The sequence below is a fragment of the Cornus florida genome, unplaced genomic scaffold (genome assembly GCF_030987335.1).
Source record: "Cornus florida cultivar Cherokee Brave unplaced genomic scaffold, ASM3098733v1 CherokeeBrave_3.0.0_Hap2_Chr04, whole genome shotgun sequence".
NCBI lineage: Eukaryota > Viridiplantae > Streptophyta > Magnoliopsida > Cornales > Cornaceae > Cornus > Cornus florida.
The window spans coordinates 57,010,603-57,034,988 of NW_026775574.1; the positions used below are offsets into that span (position 1 = coordinate 57,010,603).

Genomic DNA, 24,386 nt, shown 5'->3' on the forward strand with positions numbered 1-24,386 from the left:
CTTCGTTTCTCCTCTCAGCTTCTCTTTTCAATCTCATTTTGGTCAACGGTTTCATGGAATCGAACCAGAACCCAACCGTTTTCACGGTTCGGTTCCGGTTCGATTCCACTGCTCACAGTTCCGGTTCTGGTTCCATTTTTTAGGAACCATTCATACAGGTTTCGGTTCCGATAAGAACCATAGCGAACCAAACCATGTGCACCCCTAGAACAAGCATATTAAGTTGAGTCAAATATACAATCAAATTGGCTTGAAGGCACACACAACCCAAATCATGTGAATGTATATAACCATTACTGAGTCATAGTAGAATAGATAATTATGAAGACAAAAATATTTATACATAATGAAAACAAAATCATAAAGTAAAGGCATAAAACAAAAAATAAAAAAAGTAAAAGAATGCATAAAATAAAAGAAAACTAGGAGGGGTAGTATAAATGTCTGTCACATTAAATTTTGTTTGTAATATTATTTAAATATAAATAAAAAAGTAAATTACGCTGAACTCTCCTAAACGCCTAAATAACAGGAAATTCTCTTATAATTTAAAAAGTAATACTCACTTCCTCTGTTATTATTAGTTTTTTGAAGTTTTGAAATGACATTTATAACCGTTGTACAATATATGAACACAAATATTTTTAAAGCGTTCTAAGTTTGAAGTTGTTTTCATTTCAGACATGACATCAAGAGACAATAGTAACTTATTTTATGACAAGGGGAGTTTAGTGTTATTTGACCAGAACTATAGAGGTAATCAGTGTAGTATTATTTTTGAAATTTATTTAGTAATTTTACTCGGAAGGTCATTGTAATTGGGTTTTATGAGCTGGAGTCTCTCCTATTCTTTTTATAATTTTCCAACGCGCCGATCTAATACACACAGTTTCACAAAGCTGAGGGGAGAAGTGAGGGATTCGTTGAGACTAGAGAGAGAAGGGTTTCTGTGCACCTGCAATGGCTTCGAAAGGAGGTGGAGGAGCAGGAACGATAGGAAGGATTCCGGAGATAGAGAAAATGGGCGTGGATCAGCTCAAAGCTCTCAAAGAACAGGCCGATCTCGAAGTCAATCTCCTCCAAGACAGCCTCAACAACATCCGAACCGCCACGGTTCGTCTCGAGATCGCTTCCAACGCTCTCCAAGATCTCTCTCTGCGTCCCCAAGGTTTGACCCCTTTTCTGTTTCTCTATTACTGTCCGTGTATAGAATTATTTTTTATTTATTTTTTATTTTATTATTATTTTTTTTCTTCCTAGTTGGTACTCACACACACATGAGGTTTAATAACGAGAAGTAGGAGCTTGGTACCGCTAGGCCACTGGCCTGTTGGTACCCGTGTATAGAATTTTCATGACAGGAGTGGTGGTGGTTGGTTGGTTGTATTCTTGATTTCAGGGAAGAAAATGTTGGTGCCTCTTACGGCGTCCTTGTATGCTCCTGGTACGCTTGATGATGCGGACAAGGTCCTAGTCGATGTTGGCACTGGATATTTCATTGAGGTCAGTTGGTATACTTGAAATTTGTTTGTTGATTCATTTTTATTTTATGTGCTTCTCTTTCAAAGCAAATTGTCTGCAAGAAATCAATTTGGGTTTTACATAACAATTTCACTAAGATGTTAAAGGGATGTTTAATTCAAAATTTCCTATTTTCAGTAATATGTAAATTCTTCTCGTAGTGTGTTTCAGAAACACTTTTATTATTTACAATTCTTTTTAGAAGTCTTGTGGTCCTTGTGGACAAACATGAAAAATAGATATGTTTCTTCTAGGTTTTGTTTGTGTTTATATTTTTATAGATCAGATATGCATTTTGCACGACAGAACTCATTTTTGTAATAAAAACCAAATGGGTTTTAAGGGAAGTAAATTGGTAAGGGTTTAATGTTATGAGAGAAAAGAGAGGTTTTCAACAAGCACAAGGCCACAAGGAGTAGCAATATTTGACACGACACACGACACGGGATAAGTTTGTTTAGACAAATCTTGTTTGGGTTGAAATCGTGCCGACCTGAATTGACACGGTAATTAAACGTGTCAGGTTCGTTCGTGTTTGACCCATCAATCCATTTATAACCCATTTAACTAAATATGTTAAATAAATAACCCGTTTAACTAAGTGTGTTAAATAAACGTGTTGTGTTCGTATAAAAAATGACTTAAACGTGTCTTGTCGTGTCGTGTCAAGTCTTGACTTATTTATTAAAGAGGATACGCTTGTCATATCGTGTTACCCATGTAATATTTGGGTTGTGTTCGTGTCGATCCATATAACAGGATACCCAAGTCCTAACACGACCCGCCAACATGAATTGTCACCCCTACAAGCACTAAAGCCTATGTTCCAAAAGAAGGCTGATGAGGAGGGCTACATACTTTTATTGTAGCAAGAAGGGCCATTCAAAATTGCAATGGTGGTTATGATCATTTGGAACAACTCAATGAATTTAGTAGATTCTTTTCGGAGCCTCCAATGGCCATGCTGTTGATTTGCTAGCTTGTACAAGTAGAACCAAAAGGGGAAAACAAGGGTCATTGAAGCATGTTTTTATTGATCAATCAATATTATCTCCCATATGTTAATTGAGAAAAAGATATCTATCCATGAGTGCAAATTTAAATTCTTTAAAAATTTATGAAATCTCAAAAGGAAATTGAATTCCGTGATTCAAAAACAAATTGCTTTGAAAAATGAGTTTTCTAATTAGTAAATATGGAAGCAATTCATAGTGATGTGGTGATATATTTATATACTCGAATTTCTTTCAAAAATGGACTTGGTATGGCATTTTTATGTATTTTTTTCTTAATAAGACACAACTCAATAAAGCCTTTTTTTAACTTTTTGGGGCCAGCTACATGTGTCTTGTTTCTCCAGCATATTTTTCTTTACTATATCAACCTATATTAATTTTGGTCTTCCCTCTCAGTACCATTACCCTCACTTCGAGTCACTTACTCTTTCTTACTGGTGCAATTATTGGTCTTTGCTGCACAATGCATATGGCCAAACTATCTTAACTCAATTTCTCTAACTTAGCAAGTTTATGCATACTTGTCTCATTTTTTTGTACTCAATTTAGAATAAAGACAGTTGTATACTCTATACTTCGTAATTTCTTAACTTCCTTTTTTGCATATGTATTTTTTTCAAAAGTTTCTTCATTTCTAGTATTTATGCCAAAATACATAGCTCTTCCTTATTAACTTCCCATTAGGTTTGAATAGGATTGGGACAAGTTGGTCAGTTCCAGAAATTAAGAGCTTCTAATTACAAGAAGTTGTATTTTGTTTGTTTAACTTGAATTAGGGTCCCTTAAACTTTACTATATAGCAATTGTGAGAGCCTTATTTTACTCAATGCCTAGAAAGGGGAGATAGTGGAGGGAGTTGACTTCATGATACTACAAGAGGTCGTATTGAAGGAACAATGTTGCTGAAAATCACTGTAGAGAGATGAATTTTGTGGAGATAGGTTTGTTGACCGGATGGCTATTAGACATGTGGTGACAAGAGTCAGACATAAGTTTTGTGGTTCTTGAGCAAGAGTCTCTAATAATAAGTTGTGCTTCTCTCTTGCATAGTTGATTGGTTAGTGTTTGGACTTTGGACTAGGTTCAGTGGATTTTTCCTAGTTTTGTTTCCCATTAATAATTGTGGCCTTCTTTGTTCCTTGGATTAATTTCAATGACACCCCCTTAGGTTTGGTTGAATTTCACATGGAGACGTCGTTCAAAAATAAGTATCACTTATGCCCAAAATCACTTTTCCGTCACTTTTACCGTTAAAAAGGTGTGAAATGACAATTTTACACTCATTTTTTTAATCCACTTAAATAAAAAATATTAGCAAACTTAAAGGACAGAAATGCCCTCATTTATTGATTGATCCAGTTTCAAGAGTAGATGACTAACTGAGGTTTAATGAATTGGCTGAAAGTTCAACTCCATGCATTAGAAGAGAGAGAAGAGAAGAATGTGATCAATGGGAGTGAATGAGATTGAACACAGAGGAACAAGACACAGATATGGTGAAGTTTGGAAGTGGGTTTAAGGCAGTTTGTGGCACTGCATGTGGTTTATTTATATATAGACACACAAAAGAGGGAGATCGACGAGACTGAGACAGAAAGAGAGAGAAAAGAGAGAGAAAAGTCAATGCCCATCCCATCACCTTCCCAGCAGCTATCTACTTTATGTACAATGCGAAAGTCATGGACACTTATAATGGTTAAAATTGCAATACTCATCACCACCATTACCAACTCCTCACTTTGTACAAGTAAAGAAAAATACTACTAAAATCACTCTGTTTTTGTTTTTACTGAAAAGCCTTAGTGATTTGTTAAATTAAATAAATAAAAAAAATGTATTTAGTGTTTTATATGTTAATAGGGCTTCCTATATTTTCCAAATAAATTCGAATTGAATTTATCTTGTATATACAACAATACAGTTGTGGAACCAGACACTTGTTTTAATCACAATAGATAATAGGGTTAATTACAACTACACCCCCTGAGGTTTGATGTATTGACAGTCATATACAACTTAGTTATTTTTTAGACAAAGACACCCCCTGCAATAATTTTGATCCAAACAAGGCCTTAAAACGTTAGAAAAGGCAAAATTGCCCTTCAATATTTAATTCATTTTTATTATAAAATATCAAAACTCATGAAAAGTCAAATTTGCCCTTATATATATACATTATTACCCTTATATATATATATATATATATATATAGAAGAGCAGCCAAAGGTGTGATGTGTTCAGGTGGCCTAAAGAGACTACATAGCAGATCTTTTTTATATGTACAGGAAAGAGGAGGTTGGGTTAGGAGTACTTAAGAGCAAAAAGCAAGCTGAGAGAGAAGTTAAGAGCTCAGCTTTATCGAAATCCCAAGTATGGCAATCACAACATCATCACAAATCCCTCCAGTCCACCAAAGCATCTCACCATTACAACTTCATCACCTAAGCACTGATGAAATCCAACTATAGCAGCGTCCTCTTGAATCACCATCAGAGTTGCTAGCCGCCACCACCCTCACCGACGCCGCCCCCACTACGCTGCCACACCCAATTCCCCAATCTCTCTCCACCCACCACTGCAAAGCCACACAAAACCCAACAAGCATGAGATGAAGTGGAGGAACGGTGGAAATCGATCTCCTTTCAGTCCGGTGATTATGCTCCACGGACTGTCTGATGGCGACACCGTAGACGGAGGCGGCAGCGGTGGGTTTTAGATGATGGTGCGGGTTCAGGCAGAGGCCGTTGCCGGAGAGTATGCTGGAGTTTTTGTTGGCCAGAGGCCGTTGCCGGGTAAATCAGAATTTGAGCCGGCAGTGAGGAATCAGTCGCAATTCTGGCAACAATTTTTTGGTTCACGATTTGCGATTCATGCAACGGCTCGATGGCATCCTCGTCAGTCCACATCAATTGAAATAACCTCCGAGACTCTTCAAGGCCAACGGCTTCTTCTGTTCGACATATATATATATATATCGAAGAGATTTATATATATATATAAATCTATGTGTTTGTGCAATTGGGATTTTTTTGTGGGTTTTTAATGAGTTCGATTGCTGGATTTTTGTGGGTTTTTCATGTGTTGAATTGATGGGTTTTGGTTATGGTGGCAGAGGTTGCAGTGGTGGGTGGAGAGAGAGAAAGAAGGGGTGGAAAGTATTGGTGGTGGCGACTGGTGGGTGGTGGTTGCGGTGGTGGCTACGGTAGGGTATTTTGGTCTATAAAAAAATAATTGTATTGGATAAATTGGTAATTGAATGTGTCAAGGGCAATAATGTCAATTCAGGATCATTGGGGTGTCTTTGTTAACTTTATCAAACCTAAGGGGTGTTATCGTTCAAAAATAGCCCAGCTTATATATCACTGTCATTGCATCAAACCTCAGGGGGTGGTGTTGTAATTAACCCTAGATAATATTACATGGTACCAACAAATTCAACCATGATACGTTAGCATACATGCCTTAAATGCACTTCTAATTTCACCATATCTCTCTGTCCTGTTCCTCTGTGTTCAATCTCATTCACTTCCATTGATCCCATTCTTCTCTCTCTTCCAATGCACAGAGTTGAACTTTTAGCCAATTCATTAAACCTCAGTTAGTCAGCTACTCTGGAAACTGGATCAATCAATCTTCTCTTTTCCTTGAACATACCTTTAGAAAGAAGATTGTTAGTCTTTCACCGGCATGCTTCAGTTCAGTTGAATCTCAGTTCCAACGTGCCTTAGTCCAGTGAACTTTTGTTCGGTGAGAACATTTGTTATATATCTATACATATATACACTGACTGAGCTTGAGTATAATGAAGTATAAGTGAAAGCCACATCTTGATTCTTCTCTAGTCCACACATTAGTTTATTTATATATCAGAATCAATTGTTAGAATGGTTGGTTAGAGTGAGCGAGGGAGAGAAAGAAGGATAATATATGTGTGTGTGTGTATATATATATATGTTAGAGAGAGAAATAAAGGATTTGGTCAGTAACAATTAAATGGGTCTTGTGGGGATAGTTGTGTCATTTAATACATAAAACATGCCTTCAGTAAGTCAATACAAAGTAAAAGGGTAATAATGTAATTTTATGTTCCAAAAGTGTTCTGACACAACTGAAAAGTGATGTTTGGGGTGTGAATGAAAAACGGACCAAATGTTTGTAATGTGAGTGATAGTAATTTTCGAAAGGTGTCTTAGTGTGAGATTTATCCAAATCTCAGGGGATGTCGTTGAAATTAACCCTTGTTCGTTTTTGTTTGATTGATAGTTGGACCTCGTATTGATGAATAATTGAGTTGCATTAAATTGGTAATTAGTTAACCTTCAGTCATGTATTGGACAAATGACCAGTCACGCCTCTATTTAACCGTCGTTCCATCTGGGTTCTTCATTTGCACAACTCTCACATGGTTTGATAAGAGTATGATTTTATTGATTGATCACTTAATTGCATTTTGAACTTTTAATTAAATGAGCTTTAACACCTTGACCTGAAGACTTAAAGGTGAAATTAAAAAGAAACACAAGATGTGGAGCTAGCAAATTTTAATCCCAACCTTCTGAGTGGGTTAATTTTTTTTGATCCTTAATGGTTTCAGATTCTCTTATGAACCAGCTCTTGATGCTAAATTCTTTGTAGGATGCTAGATGACAGGAGAGGAACTTCCCATGAATTATGGCTGACATAAACTGGTGGATACAGAAACCAATCCTATTGTTTGTGCCGTTTGAACCCATGCACGTGTTCCTGACCTTTGTTATTTTCTGAGATAGACGAGAAGTCTAAATGAAATGGTATAGAGCCCATTTTGAATCTTGGTCATTTGGCTGCAGAACTAAACAACTTGAAGTTGTCCATCTTGTTTAAATTGAAGAGCTTACTATTCTCTTCAACAGTTGAAAAGTAAATATATAAATATTTATACATATGAACATAATTGTACTTCCTTTCCTAAACTGGAGGAGTGAAAATAGAAGGAAAAAAAAAGGTATATTTGTGTTTTTTTGTTATATACACATTGTGGAGGGACTAAATTACAAAGGCTCAATGATTGTTGCTTCATTTTTGTAGTCTTGGTATCTTAGAGAACCTAATTAGTTGGAGAATTGCCGAAAAGAAAATTGTGATGCTTTTTTCTTACTTTTCTGGGAGGATATAACTGCTGTAGTCTTTTCCCTTCGTGCAAAAGGAATGCAGTGTCTTTTGAAGTTTCTCAGTATACTCAATACTGTTGACGTACTAATCATCACTGTGCTTGGAGCTCAAGGAGGTTAATCTTTTGATGCTTGAGGTTTGTTATCTAGGGTTCCCCCCTATAACTCGGATTTTCACTATATGCACGGAATATATTTTAAGAACATTCAGGTCCTGTTTCTTCTTACTGGAATCCATTTGGCTGATGTGATCATGTGATAAAAATTGAAATTGATAATTAAAAGCTTTCTGTAATTTTCTGTACGTGGATTTAAAATATAGGGCAAGGTAGTCTACAATATGCAAAAAGAGTCATATCCTCGTATTTACCATTATATTGGGTTTTAAGAAGTGACCGAATTGTGGAAATATACTAATTTTATTGCTATTGTCTAATTGTCTTTTGACTTTTCTGGCACTGAATGGTGGTTCAAGTATCCTTTCTGGACCTTGTCCATGTTGATTTTATGTAGTAATATGTGGTTAGTAAATATTACTCCACAACTGATCGTAACTCCATCACATGTACCCTTTTGAAAGTCTGATTATGCCTAGAGTTCATGGTGTATAATGAGATGATCTTGTTGTAATATGAGGCTTTTTATGGATTTGAACTGCACTTGTAATAAAATAGGCAAATGAGAGAAAAATGGTGCAGCAAATATGTTGTTTCTTGTCATCTCACATGCTGAAAATTGTAATTATGCTTTACTGTTTTGCCCTTATCAGATACTATACCCAACTTATTTTTGGTAATTATGTGTTTTGAATCAGAAAACAATGGCGGAAGGAAAAGATTATTGTGAGCGTAAAATCAACTTGCTGAAATCTAATTATGACCAACTTGTTGAGGTATGTTTCCAAAACACATTCAATTTACTTTGCATATTGATCGTCATTGTAAACATTTGGAGGAAGACATGCATTTATGTTAAACGAAGTGAAATGTAAAGTAGAGACTTCACACTGTCCTCCCTTTCTCCTACAACCCCGCGTAACAGCGTTACCCCTCTCTCCCAACAAGCACCCATAAGAAGAGCATTTATGATTCCTCGGCTTTAAATTCAAGTTGCTGACCTTTGGGTTAGGCTGTAAAAAAAATCAGTAGGCCACTTTTCTTTTTCAACTCAAGTCAACCTTCTTTTTTGGTTCTGTGATGTGAGATTTTGGACTTCTTGGGCCAGCTTATGCGAACCAAGCATGTTGGACTTGCCCAGCTTCCCCACCTCATGATTATTCGGTCTTTGGCTTGTATGAATAATCCCAGTTTCCCTTTGCTGATTCTGTGTGCTGAATTTACGGCTTGACCAAACTTCTGATTAACAAGCTCAGTTGTTTTCGGCCTTTCTAAATGCTTTGATTTCATGAATTCTCTGCCTCGGGTCAACTTGAGTGAGCCCACCCATATTCAACCTATGGCCCAGCCCATCCCAATTTAAATTCACCCTTCCCACCTCACGTGACCCACCCTCTAAAAGTCTTCAATCCCCTCATGCCACATATAGGGCTAGTTGTTCCCCATCTATTTGAGCCATTGGAGATTGGCGGGCCACGTACCCCACTTTCCTTCCTCTCCCTTCCACATGGCCCAAGTGTGTGTGTTACACTTTGTCCCTCACCTCCCATTGGCCCTTCCTCTGCAACTTGATTTTCAATCCCCTCTCCACATTATCCCCAACTCCTTATCCTTCCTCCTCCGTTATTGGCCCTTTGATATCAACAAACTCTCATCTCTACCAGCAACAAAAGCTAATGTCGACACAAGCTCCGGCAATTTTTTCTCCACCAGAGCCACTCCATACCATAGTCTATTGTCTTCCACCCATATGCAATCCGGTATTCGATCACCATCTTTCACCCTTATCACCGCCTTCTCAGAGACTGTACACAGATCTGCCTATGCTTTCAAAGAACACCCCCACCCCACTGGGCCACCCCCCGCTCCCTCATCCCCTGCGGCTTCAAATAAACTGACACCACAAATGCAGCGGCATAAATAAGTATCTGCCGTTCTGTCCTCTCCCTCAAGATGCCAGAGCATCCCATCCCAAACATCCAATCTCAGGTTCGCCTCTCCCTGTTCTATCTTCCCCTCCATCACAACCCTAACAGCTGCTTGACCAGACGATAGCCGGAACAACATCAGATGGTGTAGAAATGGAGAAACCCCAGCTCAACCAACCACCTCCCAGATCCTCTCTGCCCATTGTCCGATTTTTTCTGGACTACACAACTATTTGTTGAACTTACCCACCTAGCAACTTTGAAAGAACTCCTTGAGCTTCCTCAATCCCTTATCATCACCCTTGAAACATGCCCCTCTCATCGCCGGCAACACTGTAGTTCCCCCATTGATCGAAAGTCGAGGTAACTTGCCACTTCCAGATATGATCTGGTCCTTTCCGCTTGGTTCAGATAAATAATAACGCCATAGTAATGGAACCAAAAATAAATTTTATTTACTTTTTGTCTCTGGTTGATGCATTTTGATACTGTGGCCAATTTCAAGTTTAATCTGAAACAGCATCACTTCATAACATACTGGATATCTCTTTCTGAAGCCCAAATTTTGTTTTCAATGTGATAATGAAAGATTTGTTTTTGGTTTTCCTTTAGGTTTGATTTCAGGATTCTTACAATTTTAGCACGCAAGAGTAACTGAACTTCACACTTGGAGCATATAATTTCATTTTTTTTAAAAAAATTGTTATTTCATTTAATTATGTGTGATTAAATATGAGATATATACTATTTGATAATAAATCCATAATGGTAAGGACAATACTTGCCTAAGGCCATATCAGTAGGAACTTCCTCCTATAGGTGACGTGGCCCAACCAAAATATGACCCTATGACCCATCCCAAAGTTAAAAATTGAATCAAACCCATTTTAAGTGGTTAAAACGGGTCTCAATCTCTCTATCCCTTTGAATAATTGTGATTCTCTCTCTTCTCACTCTTCCTCTATCTCCATAAATTCTGCAACTCCTCAATCCTTCTCATCATACTCCCATCTCCTTCACCACAAGCTTGCATGCCGCCCCCATCTCGACAACCAAGGTTATGGGGGTTGCCCTACTCATAATCTCCCTCTCTTGCCCACCCCCATGGATTTGGGCTTAACCCTAATTCTCGGACTCCGGCAAATAGCGAGAGAAAGGGATTATTGGACTGATTTAATTCGAAATATTTGGCGACTTTTGACTATGGTAGTGAGCAAATTGAGGTTGAACAGTGGCGTGACTCAGACGATGGCCTTTTAGATTCCCCCAATCGAACAAGAGGTGTATATAAAATATATATATATATATATATATATGTATGTATGTATGTATGTATGTATGTATGTATGTATGGGATATGGAGATCTGCTGGTGTATATATACATATATATATGTGTGTGTGTGTGTGTGGGAAATGGAGATTGGTGGTGCATGTATACATTTATATTTATTTACATGTTTACACACACGCGCGCGCGCGAGGAATGAACATGAAGATGTAGATGGAGATTCGTTGGGGAGGGAGGGAGAGAGCGAAATCTGAAAATGGGTTCTTGAGACCCAGTTAACCTGTTAAAAATGGGTTTGATCCACATCTTTAGTTTTTTAATATTTTATTTTATATTTGGTCATGTGTCAATATTTGGTTGGGCCACGTCACCTATCAGAAGGAAGATGAGGAGCGCTCTTCCAAATCCCTCCAAAAGGCCTGTGGTTGTTGATAGATTTTTTATTTTATTTTTATTTCCATAAGAAACTTATTATGGGATAAATGATGTTAGGGGGAAAACTTATATTTAAGGAAACAAAAAGAAATGAATCTTGTATTCTTATAACAGGAGACCAAAACACAGTCCAATTTTCTCCAGTATCATTTGAAATCGAGACCAGTAACAGACTTTCACATTGAAAGATTTATTAAGCAGCCTTTTTTTTTTTTTGTCTCAAGTAAGCAAATTTTATTAATAACGTGGCACAAAGCCAAACAATTACAAACAAAAATAGTAGATATGGAAACCCTAAACCCACCAAACTAAAAGGAAACAATTACCTCTCCCAGATTTATTAAGCGGCTTTACTTGTATATTCTTTTCCTGTTTTTCATTTCCTTCGATAACAGTTGGATCTGAAATGCAGGTTGCAACAAAGAAGAAAAGCATCGCCGATCAAGTTGGAGTGATCTTACAATCAAAGTTAAAGCAACTGGCTCCGACACCATAGGTTTTGTAAGATTTAGTACATCAAATTGAATTTGGAAGCCTTATGTTGAAGCACCCGTTGCAAATGTGCAATTCAAGATCTTCCTTTCCTCGAAATAAATGGGTTATAATGCAGTCACAGTATTGTTGTACTTTGATGTGTGAAGCCTTGTGAAAGTGTAGATGGTGTGTTAGAACTCGGATTTTTGTGTTGTCCGTTAAAGGTTTTGTAGTTCTTGAAGGATACCTTTCTATTGTTCTCTTAGCACGGATTATATAAAAAGAGACATTGTGATTTCTGCAACTGATTTCCCTGGACACCAACTGTAATACCCTGTAAATAAATATTATATATATATATATATATATATATATATATATATATTTCCTAAATGAAGAAAATTTTATAAACATATAACAATATAGTACAAACGAGGAAGTGAGATAAAATCAAACACACCCATAGAAGAGTAGAGAAGTGCAGACAACCCTGCTACAACCCTATACTCCTATCTAACCTAAAGCATCTTGAAGGCAAACCCCTGCAATATCTAAAACACCAGACAATACATTTCAATAAAATTAGAAGGGGTCCTAGCTATATCATTGTGTAGTCTTCCATTCCTTTCATTCCATAAATACTACACAGCAGCTGTAAAAACCATCTTGTACACCTTATTCCTCTAAGATTTAACATGAAATTGCAGCCCCATATCAGTAGCAAAAGTTCCAAATACTATTATGTTTCTGAACTGTCCAAGGAAACAAATCAGCCAAACCACACCAGACTTCCCAAGAATACACACAAGTAACAAACATGTGATCCACATGTTCCTCATTTCTGCCACAAAAACAGCAGGTAGAAGCTAAAGAATTACCTCGCCTATGCAAATTTGCACCAGTCAAGACAGCGTTTTGTAAGATCAAAGCACAATAAACTGACCATCGAGGTCTACCTACATTCCAAACCAGAGCACACCATTGAACCTCAGGTTTTGCAACCCTACAAAACTCCCAAGCATCTTTAAAAGTAAATGGCTTGTGATTCCACAAAATCTGATCCTCACCACCATAAATCCTGTTCAGCTGCATACACTGTTGGATTTCAAAAGGAATACCATCAACCTTCCACTGAAAATTTTCAATAAAACTGCTTAAGGCTATTTGCTTGTTAGTAGAGACCAATCTCAAGGGTTTTATAACTGAATATATCAGTTAAGAACTGACCCCCACACCATGGATACAAAAAAGTTTTAATGTGTTGTCCATTACCAATGTGATAAGAACAATGATCTTCCGATATCCCTTTAACTGCTACAATACCCTTCCAAATGACTGAATGAATCTCTTTAGGTACCACAAACCAATACACACACACACAATACCCTTCCAAATGGCTGAATGAGTCTCTTTAGGTACCACAAAATGGCTACCCTTCCAAATGGCTGAATGAGTCTCTTTAGGTACCACAAACCAATATATATATATATATATATATATATATATATATATATATATGGACACATATTATTATATAGGCATTATCCTTATTTAAAAATTAGATAAGTGATTGTATTTAAAAAGAGATAGCAGAGTTATCATTTAGTTTATTTTGAAATTTAAAAGAGTTTTTATTGAACTCAACCACCGGATATATACACATATATGTCTACACCTAGTTGTATTTAGTTTAAAAGTAACTTGGTAAAATTGACATACTCAATTTGAGAGCCTCACTATCATTATATACAAGAGGAAAATTACAAATATGGAAAGAGAATAAAATCAAATCAGAATAAAGAGAATAAAATCCCTAAACATTAGCCAATAATGAAGACCCAACAAATCTGCCACAATCATTAAGTTAACATATAGATATGATTTCCAACACTCCCCTTCAAGCTGGAGTAAATATGTTGACCAAGCCCAGCTTGACTATGGAAGACTGGAGAAGAGAAGGCCCAATAGACTTTGTGAACACATCTGCAGTCTGTTTTGAAGAGGAAACAAAATAGGATTAATGATACCTGATCGAACCTTCTCTCGAATAAAGTGAGTGTCTACCTTAATATGTTACGACCTTTCATGTAAGACATAATCGGAAGCAAGCATGTAATACCCCTAATTTTAAAAGGATATTCCTGGTATTTAATTTATTATTTATTTGCATTTTGTTTGATTTATTTGTATTTATTTGCATTAATAGTTATTATTTGATTTATTTGATAATTATTTGCATTATTTGGATTAATTTTATAGTTTAGTTTTCGGTGAATTAACAATTTTAAATAATTAATTTTGTAGCAGACTTAGTTGGTAACATATATAGTTTCATTTGGATTAATTTTGTAGTTTAGTTTTCGGTGAATTAATAGTTTTAAATAATTAATTTTGTAGCAGACTTAGTTGGTAACATATATAGTTTCATGAGCCGACTAGGATTGGAAAAAGGGCATAGTCTCTAATTATTCATGGACTAGGGTTATTGATTTACACCTATAAATATAAGCTATACGGTGGTTCAGGGTTTTAGTAAAATAAGCAAACTTCTGAAGGAAACAGAGAAATAGAAGTAAGAGGAGGCTAGACAGTAACTCAGTGTTCCCGGAACAGTGGACACGACGCCGGGATTTCATAACTGAAATCACAGGCAAGTTCTTTTCTTCCTCTTTCCCTTTGGCTTGTGTTCTGTGCACCTAGGTAGACTTTAGGGTTTAATTAATCATGAACTGAGTTTTACAGTTATATTAGATGCTATATTTATGCTTTGTATGTGTTGAAATCTGTTAAAGTATAGTTCGTGCATGTCTGATTTAAATTGTGTTCATAAAGCATGTTTAGTTTGTAGAACTTGTAATCTCTGTATTGGATTTCAACTGCTGTAAACACACCATGGGGATTGTACTGGACCTAGTTAAGATTCTTAGGAATAGTTTAAAACCAGATAGAAAGGGTTAGAAGCGGCCGGCGTTGAAGAAGAAGGTCGTAGAAAGCGCAGACGCAAGAGACGGCTCTCAGAGAGGGAGAGAGTCGGCTCCAGGAGGAGGGAGCCGGCTCCCCCCCATTGTAGAGCAGGCTCTAGGAGAGGTAGGGCCGGATCTACCTACCTAGAGAAGGCTCCAAGAATTTGGAGCCCGCTCTTTTGTTTTCTGGAGCCTGCTCTACAAGTTTTAGAGCATGCTCTCCCACGGGAGTTGTTTCTGAAATTTTCTGGGCAGTGTTTGGATGGTTTAATGTTTCCTAAACTGCTTTGTGAGTGTACTGAGGTTCCTAAGTGAAGTTTTAAGAGTTATTAAAATCTCTTATTGCATGGAACAGTATAAAAGTAAACAATTTAGCATACGGTTAATGGATGGGAGGAACTGAATTGTTTAATTTAATTTTAACAATTTGTGGGATTATAGCATGAATATAAATCTTGTTTAAAATGCATGATTTTTATATTTGACTTTGATCATCTCTTATCTGTGAAAACGTATTTGCAATAGCTCTGTCATGTGTGTTTTTCTCGTCTCTGTTTCGGCATAAAACGTCTCACTGTTTTAAGTTTGTTTTGAAACTCATTGAAACAAAACAAGGTCTGAATTAATACTAAATGTAATTTAAGACCTTTAAGATCAATTTAGAAGAAGAACAGTAAGGTCGGATGTTGCCGGAGATGAAGCAGAAGACGTGTAGTAGGGAAAAGAGAAGGCTCTGAAATTAGAAAGAGAAGGCTCTATGGAAAGGAGAAGGCTTTGGATTTAGAAAGAGAAGGCTCCATGTCAAAAGAAAGGGCTCTTTGTTTTAAAAGAGAAGGCTCCAGGCTAGAAGAGCCTGCTCTCCAAGAATTAGAGCAGGCTTTCTCTTCAATTTTGATATTCTGTGTTTTTTTGTTACGAGCTATTGTTACTGTTGGAGCATGGGAATTATTCTGGGACTTTACAGAGTGATTAAGAATTAATGTAGGGTGTTAATAGGACCTTTAATTGGTTAAAGTTTACCTCTGAATTAACAGAACAAACCGTATAAAATCTATGCATCTTGTATACGGTTAACGGATGGAAGAAAACTTAAATTGCCTAAGCTTAATTTTGGCAATCCAGTGGGATCTAACATGTTTATAACACTTATTTTAAATGCATGATAGGGTCATCTATGTATTTGTTTTGATCTATTCATGTTTTGGGACGCTAATTGTCGAAATATTAAACCTTTTCTGTAATTACTTGGATTATTGTTGGATTGAAATTGCTAGAATAATGAAACGTTTTCTGCAATTATTTGGATAATGGTTTGGACTATAAATTACTAAATTATGATTTATATATTGTAATTTACATGGATATGGAGGATTGTATGCACTGGTATGAGGCGGTGGCATATTAGGGACGGTTTAACTTCAAAATGATAAGACCTATCGGATTAACGGAATGGATTATAAACTATTGAATCCTAAATTTGTGTTTAAGTCAGATCAACTAACTAAGTTGAGTGACTTCCTAGATTAGTTGGTTGTAGTTAAGTCATATCAGCTGAATAAGTTGAGTGACTATCTGGACTGCATTTTGTATGTCTCCTCAATGAATAATTGAATGACATACTTTGGTTTTGGACGGACTTTAGATATATGACTATGGTACCACGAGATGAGCTTGAGTCTCAGACTCGTTGGTTAGGGTGCGTATATGCAGTGGATGAGTAGCTGGATATAGTAGGTAGGTATACCCTGTTAGGTCTAGGTACTCATGCCCACCTTTGGGTGCGTTTTCGCATGATGCCTTCTATTTATGTTGAGACCCCTATTGTAGTCCAGTGAATGTCCTTAGTGTGGATATATATATACTTATGGACTAAATAGATATTGTGAGGTATCTAGGGTGTATCTGTCTATCGGGTCTCTGTATGGATTGCAGTTAGATTAGAACTTATTCGTGGGCCTGACCCACTATTATTTTTCGGGTAACAGACGGTTCTAGGTTGTAGAGCTTGTTCGTGCTGAGCGAAGACAGTTACTCATTCTTCCGACGATGTAGGAGTTTTCTTCATGGTTTAGCATTGGAGTTCTTTAGTTGTTATTTTCCAGTGTTGGAGTTTATTAGGGGTCCACCAGATGGATTCCCGAGTTTTATTAAAAATGGAAAAGTTGGATGTATCAGAATAATTCTTTATCTATAAAATTTTATTTTGAGGTTTCAGTTTTTGGATTATCATTCGTGTTTCTTTTCAGCAATTTTATTTATTCCTGTTTATCTTAATTGTATTCTGTGTTCATTTATTGCTAATTGGTTTGATATCCTCGGGTAATTGGGCGTGGGCCTGGCCAACCCACATCCGGAAATCTGGGGGACATCACAAAGCATAATGGTTGATTTATTGTCACAAAACAACCTTGAAGAACTTTCTCTACAAGACCTAACTCTCCCAAAATTGATTGAAGCCAAGGGAGCTCACAAGTACCTTGAGCCATAGCTCAGTATTCAGCTTCAGCAAAAGATCTAGAGACGACAACTTGCTTCTTACTCTTCCATGATATGAGATGATTACTATAAAAAGTACAGAAGCCAGAGGTAGAACGTCTATCTGTTTTATATCTAACATAGTCTACATCAGTAAAGTATGAGAGTCCAGACTGATTTCCTGAGACATAGAACAGACCAAGACCAGGGCATGACTTAAGATACCTTAAAATATGGTAGACTGCATCCATATGAGCTGAGCGAGGGGCATGCATGAATTGACTAACCATACTAACAACAAATATCAAATCCGGCCTTGTGTTAGTCAAGTAGATAAGACGACCTACCAAACGTTGATACACAGACGAATCTGGAAGTAATTCCCCTGGCTCAACAGAGAGTTTGAGATTGGGGTCCATAGGAGTGGAAGCGGGTCGACACCCAAGTATGCCAGTATCTTAAAGAAGATCCAAAACATATTTCCTTTGAGATAAAGAAATTCCACGATGGGATCTAGCAACCTCAATTCCAAGAAAATATCGAAGAGGACCTAAGTCCTTCACAACAAAGGACTTTTGAAGATGAATTTTCCCCTAAGTAATCCCTGAAGCATCATCACATGTGATAATGATATCATCCATATATACCAATAACATAATGCAGCGACCATCATAGCGACGTCGAATAAAGCAAGTATGGTCTGAGTGGCAGCGCACAAAGCCCATGGATAGAATAACATCGCTAAAACGACTAAACCAAGCTCTAGGAGATTGCTTCAGACCGTAAAGAGACTTCTGCAGCCAACAGACTTTCCCAGCATACTCCCCCTCAGCCCGAAATCCAGAGGGTGGATCCATATATATAGTCTCAAGCGGCATTCTGTCAACGGTGGACCCGACTCACGAAGAATGGTTTGCCAGGCCATTCCTCTACATCAATCTGTCCTTGACAACCACGTCGTTCTTGTCTTCAGGTCGGAACTCCAATCATCACTCTTACACAACTCTAAAAGAAAGGTACATACTGCATTTGCAATTTCTCTAATCCTTAAGCTTCTAAGCTCACAATAAACACGAGGTAGCATAATACAGTTACTACACAGAGGCTCTCAAAACCACACCTGGCAATACAACCATCCTACCAGGAAGTTCACATATGTGAATCCTCAAGAGTAGAAACAATCACCACATCTGCTCCTTAAACCAAACGACCACTCGCACCCTAGCCTTCTATAAGAGGTGAAAGTAGTTTTCTTGAATGCGCTCTCTCTTCTATTCCCATAATGTCCATACATTGTGTATTTATAGGCCCTTGGAAGTATATAGCCATTTTGGGGCATTATGGTAAGTTCCCATGAGGTCAAATGGTCAAAATAGCCGTTGGGAAGCTTTTGCCCATATATTTAACCGGTTACAAGACTTAACTACTCGAGTAGATAAGATGTAAATCACGTTTAACTGGTTACAAGGATGTTTCTAACCGGTTACAACAGAGGCATTTCGAAGTGACACATTTCTATCTCAGTGCAAGTACTTGGTTACAAAGATTTTCCTAACCGGTCACAAGTAGTATTTGAAGGATGGTTCATTCTGCCCATTTAGCTACTCGGTTAAAAGGATCTTCCTAACCGGTTACATGGTCATCAGAAATTGTTGACAGTTTTTCAAACAGTTCAACTGGACAGTTTTTCCACAGGACTTCTATATACAGTATTTATATGTCCATTTATTTTAAGTTTACAATGTATTTATATATCAATTTACTTTAAGTTTACAATGTGTAATACCCCTAATTTTAAAAGGATAGTCTCGGTATTTATTTATTTGTTTTAATTGTATTTTTAATTATTTAATTGATTATTTGACTAATTGCTTATGTGCTTAATTGAATTAGGTATTACTTGATTATTTGATTATGTGTCTATGTATTATTTGTATTTGTCTATGTGTTAATTGTTTAATTAGATTATTTGCTTAAATGGTATTTTGATTAATTGTAAACTAAATGTTTTCTTTTCTTTTATTATTTTATTTTATTTTTCTTTTATGGTTATGGTTAGTAGTAATGGGCCAACCAATTGGGTCCCATGGACTTGGATAGGAGGTTTGATGTGTATGGATTATTACCCATGGATAATTGTGTATGTATATATATAGATATATATTATATACATATATAAAAAGGAAAGTAATTTATTAATTACTTTTATGGTAACTTTGGTAGTAATATTTAATCTGATGTATATGTTTTATATTTAAATAATAAAAATATACATAGATTTGATACGTGTTATGTTTTAAGTTACTTTATAATATTATGGTAACTTAAGTATTATTGGATAATCCATTAATAAATAATGGGATGTGTATAACTTATTTATTTAATAAAGATATACATAAATTATATACGTAACATATTTTACTTACCTTTTTAATATTTTAATATTTATTTTTTAAGTTAACTTGGATTGGGAAAAGGGTTAGGGTTATTTTGTTTAGTCTATAAATATATAGTTATAGGTTGTAAAAGGGGCTAAAAATATTCACGTAATATATTCTAGAGAGAGAGAGTTAGAGAGGAAAGGAGAAAAATTAAGGAAGGAAGGAGGAAAAAAATCCTATAGAGAGAAGATCAAGGAAGAAGAAGTGTAATTTTCGATCCGAAAGTTTAAGGCAAGTTCTTCTTCTATCTCTTTCCCTTTGGTTCGTGTTTCTGTACATGCCTAGGAAATTCCAGGATTTATTAAACACATAAAATTAAATAATTATGCATATTTAATTGGATTAGAACATAGGTTTTATGAATTTGGTTCATATCTGTTCTTGTGTTATGAATTGATAAATGCATGATTTTTATTTGATTTCCGATGTGAATTTTTACATGTTTAAATTATGTATTTTTTATATCTGTGGAATGATAGAATGTAGAAACATGCCTAGGATTCCTGAACATTAAATAGGAACTAGGTTTGGGTTTAAATAAATTTAAATAGACTCAATCGTAATGATGTTTGCTATTTGAATGTTTTAAACAAATGAATGGATTTAATCTTTTAATATGTTTTAGCAATTGAGATTAAATGTGTAGGATGAAATGAATATGGAGAATACTTATTTGACGGTATAACAAAATATCATCATATGTATAACATTCAATTTATGTAGGATATATGATATAGGAAGCTTAAATAAATAATAAGTCATTCCTATTTTGTGATAACTTGATATCATATTATCATAGTTATTTCTGGATTGTTTGATGTATTTCCTTAATCGTTACATCAATTGTTGGATTGTGTGGTTTAATGCACCGGTATGGGACGGTGGCATTCTAGGGACGGATTAACTTATCAGTTAAGTCCTACCTATTTTATATAAGGGAATGGATTAACTAAAATGTTAAGTCCTACTTATATTCAAGTCAGGCCAGCTGAACAAGTTGAATGACTTATGGAGGATTAATTTATTATATAAGGGAATAGATTAACTAAAATGTTAAGTCCTACTTATATTCAAGTCAGGTCAGCTGAACAAGTTGAATGACTTATGGAGGATTAATTTATACTGAATAGGATGGTTACTAGATTATATATATATAAGTATGGTGTCATGATATAAGTTTGAGTTTCAGGATCAGTGGTTAGGGTGCGTATATTGCCAGGGATGTGTAACTAGATATAGTGTAGTTGTGTACCCTGGTAGGTTTAGGTACTCATGCCCACTATATGTGCGTTTTGCATGTTGCCTACTATTTAGGTTGAGACAACTCTATAGTCTAGTGAGGTTCCTTTAGTGTGTATATATATATATACGGACTACTAGTTACTATTGGATTGACTAGGATATATACGTGTATCGGATCTCTGCTTGGACTGTAGTAGAGTAGAACTTGTTTGTGGGCTTGTTTGTTCGTGCTGAGCAGGGATCAGTCTACTTCATTCCTCCGATGCTAAATAGGAGTTCCTTTATGATTCAGTTTCCTGATTTAGACAGTTATTACTGTCATTTGTTTAGTTTGGATTTTCTAGGGGTCCACACAGTATGGATTCCTGAGTTGTATTTTGGAGGATCAGTTGTATCAGAAGAGTTTATTAATTAATGAAAATATATTTTGAGATTTATTATTAGATTATCATTTTAGTTTCTTGTCAGCATTTTATTTAGTCTTCTTTATTCTTTTGTACTCTGTGTTCGTTTATTATCAATTTGTTTTTGATATCCTCAGGTATTCGGACGTGGGCCTGGCCAACCTGCATTCGAAAATCTGGGGGGTATCACATAATGTAAATAAGGAAGTACCCCCCATTTGAATTCAATAAAAAATATAAGAAAATTGAAACCCAACTAAATCAAAATATAGAAATTCAGTTTTAGTACAAATTTGGATTTTCGACAGTTTTGGTAAAAATGAATTCTTATGTAGACCAATGTAGACTTGGTCATAAATTCTGATAAAATCAGTTTAGGCTATTTGAAGTATAAGGAGTTATTACCGGGAAAAATTATTTTGAAATAATCATTATTTCAAAAATTTATTTTTCACACTTAGCCAAAAACACAGTTTTTCATGACGCGTATTATGAGGTCCTAATGTCCGTTACCAACTCATGGCAATGAAGGCTTCGTATGCCTTAATCGTTGACTAATATGAATCATGTGATTGATGAGCATGGTCTTAGCATTTCTAGCATAAGTGATGAGTTCTTTCAAAGCTTAAGTAAGTTTAAACTAACTCATTCTTTAGCAAAGACTCCATATGTTAATTATATATGAATGAAATGCATAGTCTATTGCTAATGCATATAGGAACATATAAATAATAATGATGATATGCATGATCCTATAGAGATCAGCTTCAAATGAATTCATAAATACTTTGACATTGAATCCTAAACACTCACCATTCTATCTACCCCTTTCTTCATGCTTTGTCCTTGATCGGATATGCTTTGAGGTAGTCTTTCTTTCTTCCTTCCTTTGAGTTGCTTTCTTACTCATTGTAGTCTAAGCTATCTTTGGATGGACTTTGCATTTGGTTCCTTGCAACTTCAACTCTTCTTTGTATCAATTTCTTTCATTGATATGTTCTTGAATAATAGAAAACTTGGAATGATCTTTATAGCTTCATAGAGATCATTCTTTGAATGTGAATAATCTATATAACACTCAATGTAAACATTAGTCTTTAAACACCATTAATGGTTTGTTATCATCAAAATAACTAGATTGCCCTTGGATAAAATCCTTAAGGTCAACAGGGTTATTGAGCAAAATTACCATTTTGCCCATGAATTAAATACATATATTTATTGTTGTATTTAAAAGAATAAAATGCCAATTTAACATGGTACCTCCCCCCAAACTGGTCTCGCCCTCTTATCTCGGACTTGTTGATCTGTGAAAACCTATTTACAATCCAACCTAAATGATTTGATTTGATTTTTTTTTTTTTTTTTTCGTTGCCAAGAAATGTACACATACCACTCATGCACTCAATTTATTCATTTAAATATTCGAATCCTTACCATCCACTTTGGGAGGTAGAGGAGATACTGTTCCTGAGTGATCAAAAGCTCCCGTCCTAACACAACCTACCACAATAGTGCCGGGGATATTTGTTGTTACCATATGGTCTACTCAGCTGATATATATATATATACACACACGTGTATATATATATTTAACTAAAGGGTATTTTGGTCAATTTAACTTTATAAAAGAAGGGTATTCATGTACTTTTACATTGGTCAACAAGGATGCAAATGCCCTCTTTCATATCACAAGTGCAAAATTGGATTTTTAAAATTTAGTTGGTGTCACGCCCCAAAAATTCTAATACAACAACCCTGTCTTATACTAAAATCTAGTACGTGACTCATATTATTCGTCCACAATAATTCATGATTAAATCAGTAAGAATAAATTTTATTTAAAAATTCATCAATCCAAAGGAAATCTATTACAAAATGTTTTGCTAAGAAATAATAATAAAATAAATATGTGGATAATCCGAAAAATCTCCATCTCCCCTTGAGCTTCATTTGCAAGCTAAATCCATATGCACCTGAAAGTGATAAAGGGGTGAGCTCACAAACTCAGTAAGAAATTGCTAAAAACTATCATCGTTCAGCAAATCAATCCTTACTCATAATCCGTATATATATATATATATACACACACACACACTTATATAAGTGACCACGAAATATCTACAAATCATCAAACTAACTAATAATTAAATTGACCCAACTACAATTGTGCTAACTATGATGTCCTTCAATAACATTAACTAAAATTGAGAACTTGTAACCCATCTAAAAAATAAATTACTAAATTTCCACTTACCTCACATGAGCCCCTGGCTCCCCTCAACCAGTTGGCGTTCTATTGCCACTACTTCACATGAGCCCCTGTCTCCACTCCAATTAAATGGTGTGAATTGCATAGTCCCAGACTACCAACTATACATATGTGGCTGGGTTGTATGTCTACTAGCCCAGATGGTCCCTGACCAAGTCCACATACTAAGGGCACATTTAACCTAATGGCCATAACAAAAGGGTAATTCATTCCTGTAGACGGTCCCTGACCAAACTCAATAAAATCATTAACCATACTGATTTAATAAATGTCTATTAACATTTAACAATCCTAGCACATTGCTAAATATGCACGTCGTATGTGTTGACCTTGAAGGTCATTCAAAGACCATCTAATGATTTTGATGATTACAAAACATTAGAATTGTTCTCAGACTAATATTTTCACTGAGCATGCAGAGCAAAATGATCACATACGCAAAACAATTGTAACCAATCAAACAAAATGAAAATGTCATTTCAAAAGGAATCAAGTTTACCTCAAGATCAAAGCAATCATGATCAAGACTCAAAGAAAAAGGGGTAAATAGATTGGTGAGTGATTAGGATCTTTGTTAAAGTAATTTATGAATTTATTTGAAGCTCATATCTATAAGCTCATGTAAATAAATTTTAATAACTCATCAAGATCTTGCATTTT

The 24,386-nt window shown here is 35.7% G+C and overlaps 1 protein-coding gene across 1 annotated transcript; it reads left to right on the top strand.

Annotated features, from left to right (window-relative positions):
* Nucleotides 1-842: 842 nt before the first annotated feature.
* On the top strand, nt 843-12,233 carry LOC132303298 (prefoldin subunit 5). Its single transcript, XM_059800514.1, has 4 exons — nt 843-1,168; nt 1,400-1,503; nt 8,502-8,579; nt 11,868-12,233. Exons 1-4 carry the CDS (start codon nt 961-963, stop codon nt 11,949-11,951), a joined length of 474 nt encoding a protein of 157 aa, XP_059656497.1. The 5' UTR covers nt 843-960; the 3' UTR covers nt 11,952-12,233.
* Nucleotides 12,234-24,386: the final 12,153 nt, after the last annotated feature.

Excerpts from the sequence above, each read along its gene's own strand:
- LOC132303298 (XM_059800514.1), top strand. The coding sequence starts at position 961 with ATGGCTTCGAAAGGAGGTGGAGGAGCAGGAACGATAGGAAGGATTCCG. Across the intron at positions 1,169-1,399 it reads TCTCTCTCTGCGTCCCCAAG|GGAAGAAAATGTTGGTGCCT; the intron begins GTTTGACCCCTT and ends TCTTGATTTCAG. Across the intron at positions 1,504-8,501 it reads GCACTGGATATTTCATTGAG|AAAACAATGGCGGAAGGAAA; the intron begins GTCAGTTGGTAT and ends GTTTTGAATCAG.